The sequence below is a fragment of the Zootoca vivipara genome, chromosome 10 (assembly GCF_965207765.1).
Source record: "Zootoca vivipara chromosome 10, rZooViv2.hap1.1, whole genome shotgun sequence".
Lineage (NCBI taxonomy): Eukaryota > Metazoa > Chordata > Lepidosauria > Squamata > Lacertidae > Zootoca > Zootoca vivipara.
Window position 1 is genome coordinate 59,766,719 of NC_142593.1, and position 15,557 is coordinate 59,782,275.

General features: G+C 42.2%; 2 protein-coding genes across 3 annotated transcripts in view; one reads left to right on the top strand and one right to left on the bottom strand.

The window, feature by feature from the left end:
• The window catches only part of LOC118077248 (uncharacterized), a 45,291-nt gene that overhangs the window by 21,977 nt on the left and 7,757 nt on the right, over positions 1-15,557 (bottom strand). The window lies entirely within an intron of this gene.
• Positions 1-15,557, top strand: part of LOC132592816 (uncharacterized) — a 38,042-nt gene that overhangs the window by 4,677 nt on the left and 17,808 nt on the right. The window contains 2 exon segments of the mRNA XM_088652756.1: positions 4,290-4,463; positions 13,228-15,255. Of these exon segments, the coding sequence (XP_088508882.1) occupies positions 4,331-4,463; positions 13,228-15,255 (2,161 nt within the window). The 5' untranslated portion in view covers positions 4,290-4,330.

The following is a 15,557-nucleotide window of genomic DNA, read 5'->3' on the forward strand; positions in this document are numbered from 1 at the left end:
TTTCTTATAGAGTCGTTTGTAATAGTTCTGAAAACAACGCCTTATTTCTACAGGGTTCTGTATTATTTCCTCGTCGTTCCTTAAAGTTGTAATCGTATTCATCTTCTGTCTTCTCTTCAGCTGCCAAGCGAGCAATTTCCCACATTTATTAGCTGATTCAAAAGTTTTTTGATTCATCATTTTAATCTTCCATTCTATTTCTTGATTTAATAACTGTGAATACTGGACTTGTAATAATTTTATGCTTTTCTGACATTGTTGTTTTTTTGGATCTTTTCCTAATTTCTTTTCCTTTTCTCTTAATTGTTCCAATATTTTTTATTTTTTCTCATTTTGTTGCTTTATCCTTATTGCGTTTTGTTGTATCAGAAATCCTCGCATGACCGCTTTACTTGCATCCCAAATCACCCTTTTATCTGTTTCAGTTCTCAAGTTTATCTCAAAGTAGTCTTTCAGGGTTTTTTGGGCTTCTTTTATCACTTTCTCCTTCCTCGTTATAGCATCGTTCATTCTCCATCGAAAAGAACCCTGTATGTTTAGTTTAATGTCCAGTCCTACTGCATTATGATCAGAACAGGTTCTTGGGAAAATCTCTGTTTTAGATATCCTAGGTGTCAATTCTCTGGAGATCCAGATATAATCAATCCTTGACCACGATTTTTGAGATTCTGAATAAAAAGTCCCTTCTTTTTCTAGTGGATTTTTGATTCTCCACGCATCTATTAAGTCCAAATTTTCCACCATCTCAAAGAAGGATTTCGGTAATCTTCCATCATTTGTAAACTTCTGTCTTTGTGATCTATCCATTAAGGTAGATGATACTGCATTCAGATCTCCTAAAATCAATGTTTTCTATTCCATATAGTCCAATAGGATATCATGAATCTTCTGGAAGAATTTAGCTTTCGCATCATTTGGCGCATAAATTCCTAAAACCAGCCATTTTTCGCCTTGTGCTGTTACTTCCACTGCTATATATCTGCCTTCTTCGTCTTTGAACAGTAATTTAGATTCCCATTTATCTTTAACATAAATCACAATTCCTCTTTTCTTGGCTGTGTCCGAAGTAATGAAGGCTTGTCCCAATTTTTTATTAATTAAGAATTTTTTATGTTGTCTTTTAATATGGGTCTCCTGTAGGCAAATAATATCCAAATTCTGCTTTATCAACTCATGCTGTAGGCCAGGGGTCCCCAGACTTACCGAGCGGCGGGCCGGTGCCTGCCGCGCCGCCCGCGCGGTGGGCCGGACGGCAGGGGAGTGCGCGCGCAGCGGGCCGGAGGGCGGGGGAGTGCGCGCCCGTGCGCATGCGCACACGCACACGGGCGGAAAAAAATAGCCGAAAATCGCTTGTGCGCATGCGTATGGGCCTCCCCCGACCCGGAAGTGCACCAGAAATGACCTCTTCCGGGTCGGGAGAGGCCTGTACGCATGCGCACAAAGGATTTTCGGCGATTTTTTTGCCGATTTTTTTGATTGTCGCTGCGCCGCGCGCCGTGAGAGCGGGCGGCGGCAGCGGGCGGCGGGGGTCGTCGCGGGCCGGATTGGAAGGCCGATTGGGCCGCATCCGGCCCGGGGGCCGTAGTTTGGGGACCCCTGCTGTAGGCGGTTTCTTTTAATTTTGGCGTTTAAACCCCGTACATTCAAGGTTAGAAGTTTTAATGCCATTTTCTCCTTACTTTCCACCGACTGCTCCCAATGAGTCTAATGATGGCTCTGGCAAATCAGGTGCTTCCAGACTGAAGTCCTTGACGTTTCTCTCTAGAAAATTTCTCTTGTCTTCCAAATTTTTAATTCTTATGCTTCTGTCTCTGTATGTAAAAACCAGACCCTCGGGAAATTCCCAGCGAAAGGGAATATTCTTCTTATTCAAGGCACTTGCCAAATCTTAATATTGGTTTCTAAATGTGAGAAACAGTTTTGGAATAAATTTGAACAAGATGACTTGCTCTCCTCTTATCTTCAATTTCTCTTTGAAATGCCAGCTGAGGATTTCGTCTCGTTGGGCTCTTGTCTGGAATTCTACCACACAGTCTCCTAGTATTTTTGCTCCCTTCTGTCCTCTTGATCGTAGTCTGTAAACTTTTTGAATCGTTTTCTGCAGTTCCTCTCTGTCCAGCTTCCACTGGTTTGTGAAGTCATCTATCACCTGGTCTTTCAAGCTCAGTTCTCCTTTGTCAGCCTCTGGGTATTTTCGTAGAATTAAGTGATTTTCACGCGCTTGCATCTGTAAAAAAGCCACCGATATCTGTGTGGCCTGTTCCTGTCGTTGAAGATTTTTTTTTTGCTGTTCCAGTTCTGTGATTCTGTCCGCCGCTGCTTTAATTTGCTCTTTGCATTCCTTTGCTTCTTTTGTCGCCAATTGCGAATCTTTTTGCACTTTACTAATTGCTTCCGTATTGGCTTTCACCGAGGCATCAATTCCATCCAGCCTATTGATCACTGCTTTCACTGAGTCATCAAGTGCTTTGACACCTGCCGAATTCACATCCAATTGGGTTTTAATTTCTGTCAGGGCTGTTCTAAGTTGGTCAAATTGCGTTCCTTGTAATCCTTGTTGCACTCCCTGCACTTCTCCAGGTTGTAATGTTGGGTTGGATGCTCTCCTCGGCTGGGCCAAAGCAGCCTGTCTCGCTTTTTCCAATTTTTCTTGGGCTTTAGATCTTTCCTTAGGCGATTTTTGGTTGCCCGACATCATTAAAGCAGAGTTCTTAGTCAGCAGGCTCCTTTTTTGTTCTAAGAGTTGCAGCTGCAGCGTCAAGGTCAGTGTAAAGCAAAACAGTCCATCAAACAAAGATAGTCACTGTAAAATTCCCAGCAAGTATTTTACAGATGAATATACAGCTAGCTGCCTATAGATGGCGGTGCATCAATCAGCCTGGAGATTCCCTTCTATTTTAGTCTTATAATCCAGCCAAAGACTTTAGAATCCAAATATTTCCTTCCCCCTTTCAACACACAGGCAGAAAACTGCTTTCCCCCCGCTCTGGCAGGGCTCTGGCAGCTGTCAGAATAGATCAAAGGCTTTCTTAAGCAAGGCGAGGGTTAAAAAGTTCAGCCGGCTAGCAGTGCATTATGACGTCAGCCTGTCTGGTTGCCGGGGGGGGGGCTCCCTTTCGGATCGAATTGCTGTGGTATTCTGAGGTCCACTTTTTCCAAATTCTAGGGGTCTCAAGTGAACAGTCCACTCTCCCTTTCCCCTGAATTTGGGAGAGTTTCGAATTGGAGTTTGGGAGATATTAATTTTTAAAAATCAATGTCCGATCGCAGCTGCTTGTCTTTACTTTCAATTTCAACGCAGCGCTGGGGGGGGGAGACTTCCGAGTCCTTTTATCCCCTCTCCGCTTATCGAATTCTTTTCAAATTTTAAATAATCTTACTTACAGAGTCCAATTGTAATTCCACTTCAATTTCGGAAGAATTTGCCGCTCATTTGGTGCCGTCTCCAAGCTGCACCTGGATGAAGTAGCGTCGTTCCGAGAGCCTGCCTACCACCCGCTCTCTCTCGCTGCCTCCAGGGGCTAGCGGGAAGCGGTGAGACTCTTCCTGGCTCTGCCGGACCCACGTCCCCAGCCAGCCCAGGCTGGGGTTTCTTCTGGGGTTTTTTTTCAGCTTCCGCCCCCCCATCTCCTCCAGGCAGGGGTCTTCAAACTCGAAGACCCCTTTGGGACGACTTTTGCCAATGGCGACTAAACCGGAACTGTCGGGGAAGATCTATACTTGGATGGCTTCCATGCCACAGTGGGGGCCACATTTCGCGGCTGGAGACTTGCGAAGATGGTGTATAAACACAGACAATATCTAAGGAGAAGGGGTGTATTCGTCTCATGATATTTAAAAACTGGCATCACCAGCTCCTCTGCTTCCACATACAGATTTGGTCTCCATGGAACCCCCTGACAGGCAAATATGGCCATAACATCTGCCTGGCTTGCCATGAGAGAGCTCAAAGAGCGTCAACAGGGCTCTCCATACAAAGCACCTAGCATGGGGGCACCTACATATAATAGCTGATCATCTGTTTTCTGCCCATGCTCTGGGGTTGCAGTTTTCAGGCTGGGGGACAGGATGGTAACTGGTTTTTGCACCAAGTTCTGTCCATAAGCCGCACTGAGTTCAATGAGATCTACTCTCAGGTCACCACTGAAACCACTGGAGAGGTTTACCAGTGGGGCTTCTGTTGGGAAGGGGCTGCCCCATTTGTGCTTCTCCAGGGGCAGGAGAATATCTAGGGCAGGAGAAACCCTGCAGAGCCTCTGAGTCTTATTTTGCTTCTTCCTCTCTCCCAGGACCCTGCAGCTTGTTTTGGCTCCTTGACTCCTCAGGAAGGATGAAAGAGCCTGATCCTGCAAAGCTAGCGAGGATGGAAGGGGGAAGATGGACGGTGGACCTGGTCAGGTTGTCTCCTGCATCCCTCCCTACAACCTCTGAGCGTTCCCTCTCAGAGACCTCCAAGAGATCTGGTGAGTTCCAGGGGAGTGGAGATGGGAACATGGATGGATGGAGCCAGAGAGGTATTGGGGTTTGCTCAGCTTGGGGGTGGGGGGAGGCAGGCAGGCGGATGGAGATGGAGAAGGAGAAGGGGAGCACCTTTTCAGGCTCCTCCATCTGCCTGCCCACCGGCCTGCGCCTTTGTCATCTGCAGGCAATTTGAGTTAGGAATACAGCACAGCTCCCCGGCCATCGCAATGTATTGGCAGCGGTTGTCAGCAGTATGCTGATGACACTCAGCTCCATTTCTCCTTGACATCTGCAGGTGAGGCAGTGGAAGTGCTGGACCAGTGTCCTGCCTTGGTAATGGACTGGATGAGCGTCAACAAACGGAAGCTCAATCCAGATAAGACAGGCATTGTTAGTGGGTTGGGAGGTCACCTGCTCTTGATGGGGTTACACTTCCTCTGAAAGAGCAGGACTTCCGGAGCAGCGTGCTCAGTGAATGGGTGAGAAATTGCACTCCTGGAGACTCGAGGCAGACCCAACACCGGAGAGAAATTACAGAGCAATGGAAGGCGTACGTTTCCCCGACCTCAGGTGAGGATCCTGAGGACTGAGCCCAAAGCGGCGCATTAAGGGGTTTCCCCAACTCCAAGTTCCAGCTTCACCCTTATTAAAAAAACATCTTGTAGTGGAGACGGAGTGGGGAGAACCGCAGCGCAACTGGGCAGAACCACTCTTTGGCGTCTGCTCGCCTTAGAACCCGGCGAGCAGATGCTGAACTCCCCACTATGTTAAAGACTGATATAAAAGAGGGAGCACACACCCCAGAACTATTTTTCAACAGAAACAATGCCGCAAGACGTAGGGGGGGGGAGGCTTAATAACACAGTGGAAGCTTCAGAAATTAAAAGGGGTCCAATCCCCACAACACTGATAATAACTGTTTTCCCGTTTCACGGGGGGCTTTAAAAAGATTTGTGCAACACACCAAGTTCTAATGACTTGCAATTAAGACCAATCGACCTTCCGTCTATCCCTAAATAGTAACAATCCCCAATCGGAAAGCATTTAAGACAGAGGCTGAAAGCCATGGACAAAATTAAAGCTGAGAAACTGTGGACTTCCGGTCCAGCGCCAGCACTGTCCGGTGGGGTTTGCCTCGAGCTCCGAGCCAACCCGACTTCGCGAGGGGGGGGGAGAGCAGCAAGAGCGACGCTGCGCCCTAAAGAGCCCCGGGTCGAGCGTCCCGGGGACAAAGATAGCTCGGCAGTCCCCCATTCCGGACTCCCCAACTCTCCAGTAGGCTCCAAAAGAGCTCCGGAGCGAGAAGGGTAGAAGTCGCGGGGGCCATCTTTGAGCGGCATCGTTACCCTCGCGGAGGGAAGCTCCGAAAACGGAGGCGGAGAGCGCTGGATTCCTCCAAAGAATGATTTGGAAAAAGACGGTGAGTAAACGATTTAAAAAATAATTTATTGGATTACAATTCGGAAATGGGAGAGAGAGAAAAAATACGGAAGCCATCTCCTCCCACTGGTTGATTTAAGAAGCAGTTAACAAAAGTACCCGAAACCAGGACAAGAAGTTTGTTTTTATAAAGATATTTCCAAGGACTTAGAAAAAAGATTTTCCCCTGGAAGCAGGGTAAGAGGGGAGAAGTATATTGGTGATTAAAATTCCCTGCAATGCGAGAAATTTGAATCGGGAAGAGCCTATGTCTTCCCTGGAGCTGGCAGCCCTGACAGATCAGCAAGCTTACAGTGTTATTATAAAGGAAAAGAAGGAAAAGAGTGTATGGACTTTTTGGAATTTATATGTTAAATATTTTTTATAGAATTTAAGGTAATAGAACTTTGAGAAGATATATGGCAGCCAGTTTTGTGAAATGTTGTTGGTGAAATAAGGAGCAACTATTTCCTGTCTCTCAAGACAAGTCTTGACCTTGAAAGGGTCTGAAAATGTCAACAAAAGCATATCCACCTGGGTTCCAGCAAAATGTTTTGAGACGCCTGTGGGAACTGAAAATCGGAATGCATCATGATGAAATACAACTGCAAGAAATGAAACAACATCTACAGATGGAGGACATTAATAATGGAACATCAGAGGAAGACAGCATAGAAAATGAATCGAAAGACAGTGATATTGTAAAACAAGATGAAGTCCACCACGAAGGAAAAGAGGAATATGCTCAACAAGAAGGTCTGGGGAACATCCCTACTATGCTGGGGGAAGGACAGAATTTTTTTGGAGTTCAGAACACCCACAAGGAAAGGGACGTTCAAGGAAGTGGGAAAATCCGGGGGGGGGGGCATAAGGAAGTATGGGTTGTAAAACATAGGAGAAAGGGGGTGGGATGAAGGAAGAATGGACATTTTGTTAATTAGGATGGATTAAAAGGACTGAAAACTGGACTGATGACTATGGAACTTGCTGGACTGGAAGGGGTCAGCTGGGATCAGGGGAAGAGTAGGTATATCAGTAGATAGATATATAGCAAATTAAAATCGGGAATGAAGAAATTGTTTAAAAGGAATGGAGGTTTTTGGAGGAAAAATTAGGTAAGGGAAGAAAAGTAAGTTTGATTAGATGGAATTAAGATACGATTCGGAAATGAGAATATTAAATTTAGAATGTCGCAAGATGAATATAGAATGGGGTTAATGATAAGAAATCTGTTAAATGAGAATTGAAAATGAAAATCGGGGAAGGGGGGAATTTGGGGAAGCCCTTAAACAATGTTTATGTATAATGAATGGTTATAATAGTTTTGTTTTTTGTTTTTGTTTTTTGGGGGTGGGTGGGTTTTTTCTTTTTCTTTTTTGTGTAAAGTTAACAAGATTAGTTTGGACAGATAGTTGGGTGGACACCCTCCTTCATTTTTCCTTGTCACTCTAGAGCTTCCTGGTGGCAGGAGGGGGCTCTGGGGGGGACGAGAGGGGGGAGGTGACAAACCCAATTATAAAATGGACCGCCTTCGACTGTCCACTTTGCATGGGACTCTCTCATGGCAGGAGGGGGCCCATGGAGGGGGGGAGAAGAAGGGGGATAATATGTTATGTATGTCTTGTTTTATTGTGTATAATCAATAAAAATTATTTTTTTTTAAAAAAAGAGAAACTGTGGCTGAACAATAGAACTAAGAAAGAACTTAATATTAGCTAACCAGAGAAACCTACCGTGCGGAGACCCTAAAGTGAGGAAACGCTGGAATTTTTGGACTCTGTTTGGAGGGGGGTGTAAATGAGTCAGCACAATGAAATGCAGACATAGTGGAAGCACGAGTAAACACAAATGGGAAAAGACATAAAAGAGCTAGTTCACAAGCTAAAGGAAGAGGGGAAGAGGAGAGAAAGGAGGAAACTAATATAACTAGTGGCTAAAAGAAGATTGGATTTACGACTGAGTTAATCAAAGAACGACTGTGCTGCACGTCAGCGCCACCTATGGGACAAACCTAAACTTGCAATAATAAATTTAAATAAAATTAAGGAGTTGAGCAAGAAGTGACTCAGATTCTCAAATAAATTAAAATAAAATAAAATATTTGGACTTCACCTTAGTTTTTATTAACACCAGAGGAAAACTATATACATCTGGGCGTGAATGGAAATATAATAAATGAAATCAAGGGGCATTCCCAAAACAGAATAGAAGCACCAGACGACTTAGCAGGAGCAGAGCAAACAGAGCATAACCTAATGGGATCAAAAAAGATACAAACAACAATCGGCCTAACAGCAGCCTCAAACCAGTCAAGGAGAATATTGGTAATGGAAAGTGAGAACAATATGGATGTCAAAGAATTATTCGCGGCAATGGAAAGGATGGAGAAAAATCTAGGAGATAAGATAAGCATTTTAGATGAGAATATTAAAACATTAGACAGGAAGGTGGAGAGTATGGGAAATAAGATTGGAAAAAATCCACTTTAATAATGGACTTTGCAAACCAAGTAAATCAATTAACAACAAAGAATAAAGAATTAGATACAGTACAAGAGGTAAAAACCAAGTCAGTAAAACAGGATGAAGCAATGAAAAAAAAATGCAGGCAGACCAAAAGGAAACAAGGAAATCTCAAGAGAGAAACAAAGAAGAAATTGATGAATTAAAGAGATTATAGGAAGAGACCTGGGACGCTATCGCCGTTCTTGAGATAAAACAAAATGATTCTCTGCTTTCGTGGAATTAAAGAGAACCAAGAGGAAGAGATTTCAACAAAATTATTGAAAGAACTGACAGATTGGCTAGGAGTGCAGGAGGAGGAATTGCTCCTGGACACTGAGAAAATATTTAGGATAAGAGTGAGCAAGTCAAGGGAAAAAAAAGGTCCGGGTGATTGTTTGATATTTTTGAGCTCAAGATTACTCAGAGATAAAATCTTGTTGAAAAGTAGAGTGAACCCCCTGTGCATAGTAGGTAAACACATTGAGATAATGAAAGAAATTCTGACCCTTCTGTTAAAGAAAAGAGACAATTATAAATTTTTGCCGTCGGCTCACCTTCACACACAAAGAGAGGAGGATAAATTTTAGATTGGGTGGAAGAGACTAGAATCTTCTGGAGGAAATACTGGGAAGAACTAGGAGGAGAGAGACTCCAAGAGTGAGAAGAATTAAGATAAGAATAAGGCTTCCCACCAAGAACTTTAATTTTTCTTTTCTTTTTTCTCCCCCCCCCATCTTTCCTTTCTGGTCTTTTTTGGACTATTCAAGTAAGACTATATGAACTTAATAAAATTGTATGGTTTTAAAATGTATTTCCTGGAATGTGAATGGGTTGAACAACAAATTAAAAAGGAACAAAATAGAATGTGTACTTAAGAAGAAAAAATGGGACATTATATGTCTACAAGAAACCGATATATCTAACAATCATATAAGGGTCTTAAAAAATAAGAATTTGGGGAGTGGTCATCTACATAAAACCAAACTTCAACCTGCAATTGTTATTGCAAGATAAGGAAGGCAGAATTTTAGGGGTAGAAATTAAAACAAATGAAGAAAGAATAATTTTAGATAACAATATAATGGAATAAATAAGCAGATTAGAGAAAATGAAAAAGAGCTGGTTAAAAAAAACCCAAAATGAGAAAATACTACAAAAAAATTAAAAAAATTAACAATCCCATATATCAAACTTAATAAATAAAGAAGTGGAAAACAAAATCAAGTGGATGAGACAAAGATATTTTGAATCTGCTAACAAACCTGGCAAGATGTTGGCCTGGTTGACAAAAGGAAAGAGTTATAAATAAGATATTAGAGCAGGGGAAGGAAATTATGGACCCGGTCCAAATTAAAGTCCAATTTTTGAATTATTATAAAAAATTATATGAATTAGATAGTAAAAAATGAGAATAAAATCAACAAATACCTGACAAAAAATTAATTACCGTAGACTGAGATTGCAGAATACAGTTTTCTAAATTCAAGTATAGAAACGGATGAAATCAAAGAGGTAATAAGGAAAATGGAAGCTGGTAAATCCCAAGGCCCAGTCAGGATCTCAATATCATGTTACAAAAAATTAGAAGAAGTAGTTTCACCTAAACTTTAAAAAATTGTGAATGAGATACAGTGGTACCTCGGCTTACGAACGACTCTACAACTAAATTTTTCGACTTATGAATGGGGCAAATGGCCGCACGCTTACAAATTTCTCGACATCCAAACAGAAACCGCGGTGGTTTTAGATAGGGTTTTTTCGACTTACGAATTTTTCGACCTACGAAGATGCCTTCAGAATGGATTAAATTCGTAAGTCGAGGCACTACTGTATTTGAAAAGGGGAAGACCCCTGACTCTTTGCATGAAGTGTGGATAACCCTTATACCAAGCAAGGATCAGATCTGAAATTCATTAAGAATTACAGACCAATTTCATGGTTAAATACAGATTATAAAATATTTACAGGTGTTCTGGCAAACAGGTTGAAATTTTTTTCCAAATAGGGTAATTGGTAGTGATCAAGTTGGCTTCTTGACCGGGAGGCAAATAAAGAATAATATAAGGATAATTATTGATCTACTGGAATATATTGAAATAAAACCAAGTAAAAAGGTAGCACTGCTATTGGTGGGTGCGGAACAGGCTTTTGATAGTGTGGCATGGGATTTTTTTAATTAAAACCTTTGAAAGTTTGAAAATAGGAAATAACATTATAAACAGAATTTTAGCAATTTATGACAATCAAAAAGCTAAATTAATTATAAACAGTGAAATAACTGAAGAATTTAATATTGAAAGAGAGATCAGGCAAGGCTGCCCTCTGTCCCTGCTTTTATTTATTGCAACACTGGAAACACTCTTAATAGTGTTAAGGAAAGAACCGAGAATAAGGGACATCAACTTAGGCAGTCAATATTATAAGGTGAAGGGGACCCAGGAGGGCGCTGTGGGTTAAACCACAGAGTCTAGGGCTTGCTGATCAGAAGGTCGGCGGTTCGAATCCCTGCAACAGGGTGAGCTCCCGTTGCTCGGTCCCAGCTCCTGCCCACCTAGCAGTTCGAAAGCACATTAAAGTGCAAGTAGATAAATAGGGACCGCTCTGGCGGGAAGGTAAACGGCGTTTCCATGCGCTGCTCTGGTTCGCCAGAAGCAGCTTTGTCATGCTGGCCACATGACCCGGAAGCTATCTGCGGACAAACGCTGGCTCCCTCAGCCTATAGAGCGAGATGAGCGTTGCAACCCCAGAGTCTGACACGACTGGACCTGATGGTCAGGGGCCCCTTTACCTTTATTATAAGGCGAAAGCCTTTGCGGATTGTATGATCATCACCACTGAGAACCCAATTGAAGGCCACATACGAAGAGATTCTGATTAAAACAGAGAAGGGTTGGAGATTGAAACCTTATGAAGAGATTAAAGAGGTGCTGACAGGATGGATACAATATCACCAAGTAAATGATGTATTTAAGGATGATAAAAAAATAGGCTTTGAGGATAAAAGGTCCAAATTTCAAATAGAATTACTGGAAGGCAGAGTTAAATTATTGTCGAAAATGTATGATTTGTTGTTAGAATGGTATACAAAAGATGAATTGACAAAAGAGGTTATGATCAAATGGGCAAAAGATGTTGGGCATAATATTGAATATGACGCGTGGTTGAAATTGTGGAATCAAACATTGAAATTTACAGCATGTACTGCTTTGAAAGAGAATGTTTTGAAGATGATGTATAGATGGTATTTAACACCAGTAAAATTGGCTAAGATGTATAGAATGAGTAGCAAAACTTGCTGGAAATGTAAAGAAAAAGATGGTGAATTTTATCATATGTGGTGGACATGCGATAGAGTTAAAAGATTTTGAGAAATGATTTATAATGAACTGAAAAAGATTTTTAAATATACCTTTCCCAAAAAGCCAGAGGCATTTCTGTTAGGAATTATGGGAGGAGAGATTGCGAAAGAAGACCAAATATTGTTTATGTATGCGACAACCGCGGCTAGGACTTTGTTGGCCCAAAAATGGAAAAATCAGGAACTACCAACGATTGATGAGTGGCAGGTAAAACTGATAGACTATGCTGAATCAGCAAAACTGACATGTAGGATCCGAAACCAGGGAGAGACATAGTTCCGTAAAGACTGGAGTAAATTTGTGGACTATATGGAGAAAAACTGTAGAAGTTTAAAAACACTCGCAGGACTGAAATAAATCCTACGAATTGACTGAAGTTAGGATAATAGTGAACTGCAAGACAGGAGTAAATAAGAAAACCGTGGGAAGGGAGGGAGGGAAGTCAAAGCTCGGCAGAGCAAATTGAGATGATTGAATTTAAGATGAACTGTGCTAAAAATGTGGTTTTGTTTGTTTTATTTGTTAATTTGGAAAAATTGAATAAAAATTATTATTAAAAAAAGAACCCAATTGAAGGTATACAAGAAGCATTAATGAAAATGAAATAATTTGGTGAGGTCTCAGGCTTCAAATTGAACAAATATAAATCCAAATTATTAACAATAAACCTGGGAGAGAAGGAACAAAAAGAATTAGAGAGAACGACAGGTTTAAAAATTACAAATAAAGCCAATTATCTAGGGATTTGGATTACAAATAAGAACACCAATTTGTATAAAGATAATTATGTTAAAAAGTGGAAGGAAATAAAAGGAAATTTGGGAAACTGGAGTAAGCTAAACCTGTCATTATGGGGGAAATTTGGGAAACTGGAGTAAGCTAAACCTATAATTAAAATGATGGTACTCCATAGATGCTCTTTCTCTTCCAGACGATACCAATAATTATCGGTACAAAGTGTTTTAAAGAATGGCAGAGGGACCTGGCCAACTTCATTTGGCAGGGCAAGAAGCCTGGAATAAAATTTATATTGTTGATGGAACCCCCCCCAAAGGAGGGTTCGCAGTTCCGGCTCTTGAATTGTATTTTGAAGCTGCATGCTGGACCTGGTTAAAGGAGTGGATATTGCTTAAGAACCCTGAAGTTTTAGACCTAGAGCAGGGGTGGGCATCTCCTAAGATACTGCAATCTACTCACAGAATTAAAAACTGGCAGTGATTTACGCACGTTGGGGGGGGGATCAGGCCAAAGTTGTTGAGCCTGTTTTAGGTTAGCAGAGGTTGTTGAGCTTCTTTTGGGGGGGCAAAGCTTTTTATGGGGGGGAGATCTACTGCGATCTACCACAGATGTCCAGTGATCTACCAGTAGATCACAATCTACCTGTTGGACATGCCTTCTCTATCACAAGCATTCATTAACTTTGATCAATAATTTAGAGCTCCATTTCTTCCTGAGGTTCTAATTAGCTACTCTCTTCATTGCAGATGGTGATGAAATGGAAGGGAAGAACAAGGGGGACCACAACAGAATCCACATAGTGGAGAAGTCAAATAAATATTCAGAGTGGGGAAAGAACATCCGTCAGAGCTCCCAGTCCACCTCCCATCAAAGAAAGAGCTTCATTCAGAGGGATAGCCTCACATCACACAAAAGAACAAAGAGTAGGAAGAAATTGTATCAGTGCAGAAAATGTGGCAAGAGCTTCAGTCAGAAGGGCAATCTCACTTCCCATCACAGAATTCATACAGGGGAGAAACCCTATCAGTGCTTGGAATGTGGGAAGAGCTTCAGTCAAAGCACCCATCTCACTTCCCATCACAGAATTCATACAGGGGAGAAACCTTATCAGTGCTTGGAATGTGGAAAGAGCTTCAGTCACAGTCAGAATCTCACTTCCCATCAAAGAGTTCATACAGGGATGAAACCTTATCAGTGCTTGGAATGTGGGAAGAGCTTCAGTCACAGTCAGAATCTCACATCCCATCACAGAATTCATACAGGGATGAAACCCTATCAGTGCTTGGAATGTGGAAAGAGCTTCAGTCAGAGAATCCATCTCACTTCCCATCACAGAATTCATACAGGGGAGAAACCCTATCAGTGCTTGGAATGTGGAAAGAGCTTTAGTCAAGGAATCCATCTCACTTCCCATCAAAGAATTCATACAGGGGAGACACCCTATCAGTGCTTGGAATGCGGAAAGAGCTTCAGTCAGAGCTCCAAACTCACTTCCCATCAAAGAGTTCATACAGGGGTGAAACCCTATCAGTGCTTGGAATGTGGGAAGAGCTTCAGTCACAGTCATAATCTCACATCCCATCACAGAATTCATACAGGGATGAAACCCTATCAGTGCTTGGAATGTGGAAAGAGCTTTAGTCACAGTCAGAATCTCACATCCCATCACAGAATTCATATAGGGGAGAAACCCTATCAGTGCTTGGAATGTGGAAAGAGCTTCAGTCACAGTAAGACTCTCACTTTCCATCACAGAATTCATACAGGGGAGAAACCCTATCAGTGCTTGGAATGTGGGAAGAGCTTCAGTCACAGTCAGAATCTCACATCCCATCGCAGAATTCATACAGGGGAGAAACCCTATCAGTGCTTGGAATGTGGGAAGAGCTTCAGTCAAGGAATCCATCTCACTTCCCATCACAGAATTCATACAGGGGAGAAACCCTATCAATGCTTGGAATGTGGGAAGAGCTTCAGTCACAGTCAGAATCTCACATCCCATCAAAGAATTCATACAGGGGAGAAACCCTATCAGTGCTTGGAATGTGGAAAGAGCTTCAGTCACAGTAAGACTCTCACTTCCCATCGCAGAATTCATACAGGGGAGAAACCCTATCAGTGCTTGGAATGTGGGAAGAGCTTCAGTCACAGTCAGAATCTCACATCCCATCGCAGAATTCATACAGGGGAGAAACCCTATCAGTGCTTGGAATGTGGGAAGAGCTTCAGTCAAGGAATCCATCTCACTTCCCATCACAGAATTCATACAGGGGAGAAACCCTATCAATGCTTGGAATGTGGGAAGAGCTTCAGTCACAGTCAGAATCTCACATCCCATCGCAGAATTCATACAGGGAAGAAACCCTATCAGTGCTTGGAATGTGGGAAGAGCTTCAGTCAAGGAATCCATCTCACTTCCCATCACAGAATTCATACAGGGGAGAAACCCTATCAATGCTTGGAATGTGGGAAGAGCTTCAGTCACAGTCAGAATCTCACATCCCATCAAAGAATTCATACAGGGGAGAAACCCTATCAGTGCTTGGAATGTGGAAAGAGCTTCAGTAAAGGAATCAATCTAACTTCCCATCAAAGAATTCATACGGGTTAGAAACCCTATCAGTGCTTGGAATGTGGAAAGAGCTTCAGTCACAGTAAGACTCTCACTTTCCATCACAGAATTCATACAGGGAAGAAACCCTATCAGTGCATGGAATGTGGGGAGAGCTTCAGTCAAAGCCCCCATCTCACAATTCATCAAAGAATTCATACAGAGGGAAAACCCAAAAAGAAAAATAATAAAACAAAAATTATTAAACAACCCTTATAAAACACAATGCTATAGAAAAGAAAAAGGGGGGAGAATAAAAATACCCTTTATCACATTTGTATCATATATATCATATCATTCATCAACCCACAGGCTCCCCCAGCTCCCCCCCCGGGTGCCACCTGTGAAGGGACAATGGGTCTCTAATACCCAGACAGTAGTTCCCACTGTTCTTTCAGCAAAAGCGGGATGAAAACCTCCAGTTTCACAAAAGATAGGGCTTGGCTTTAGGTTACCTCAGGGCAC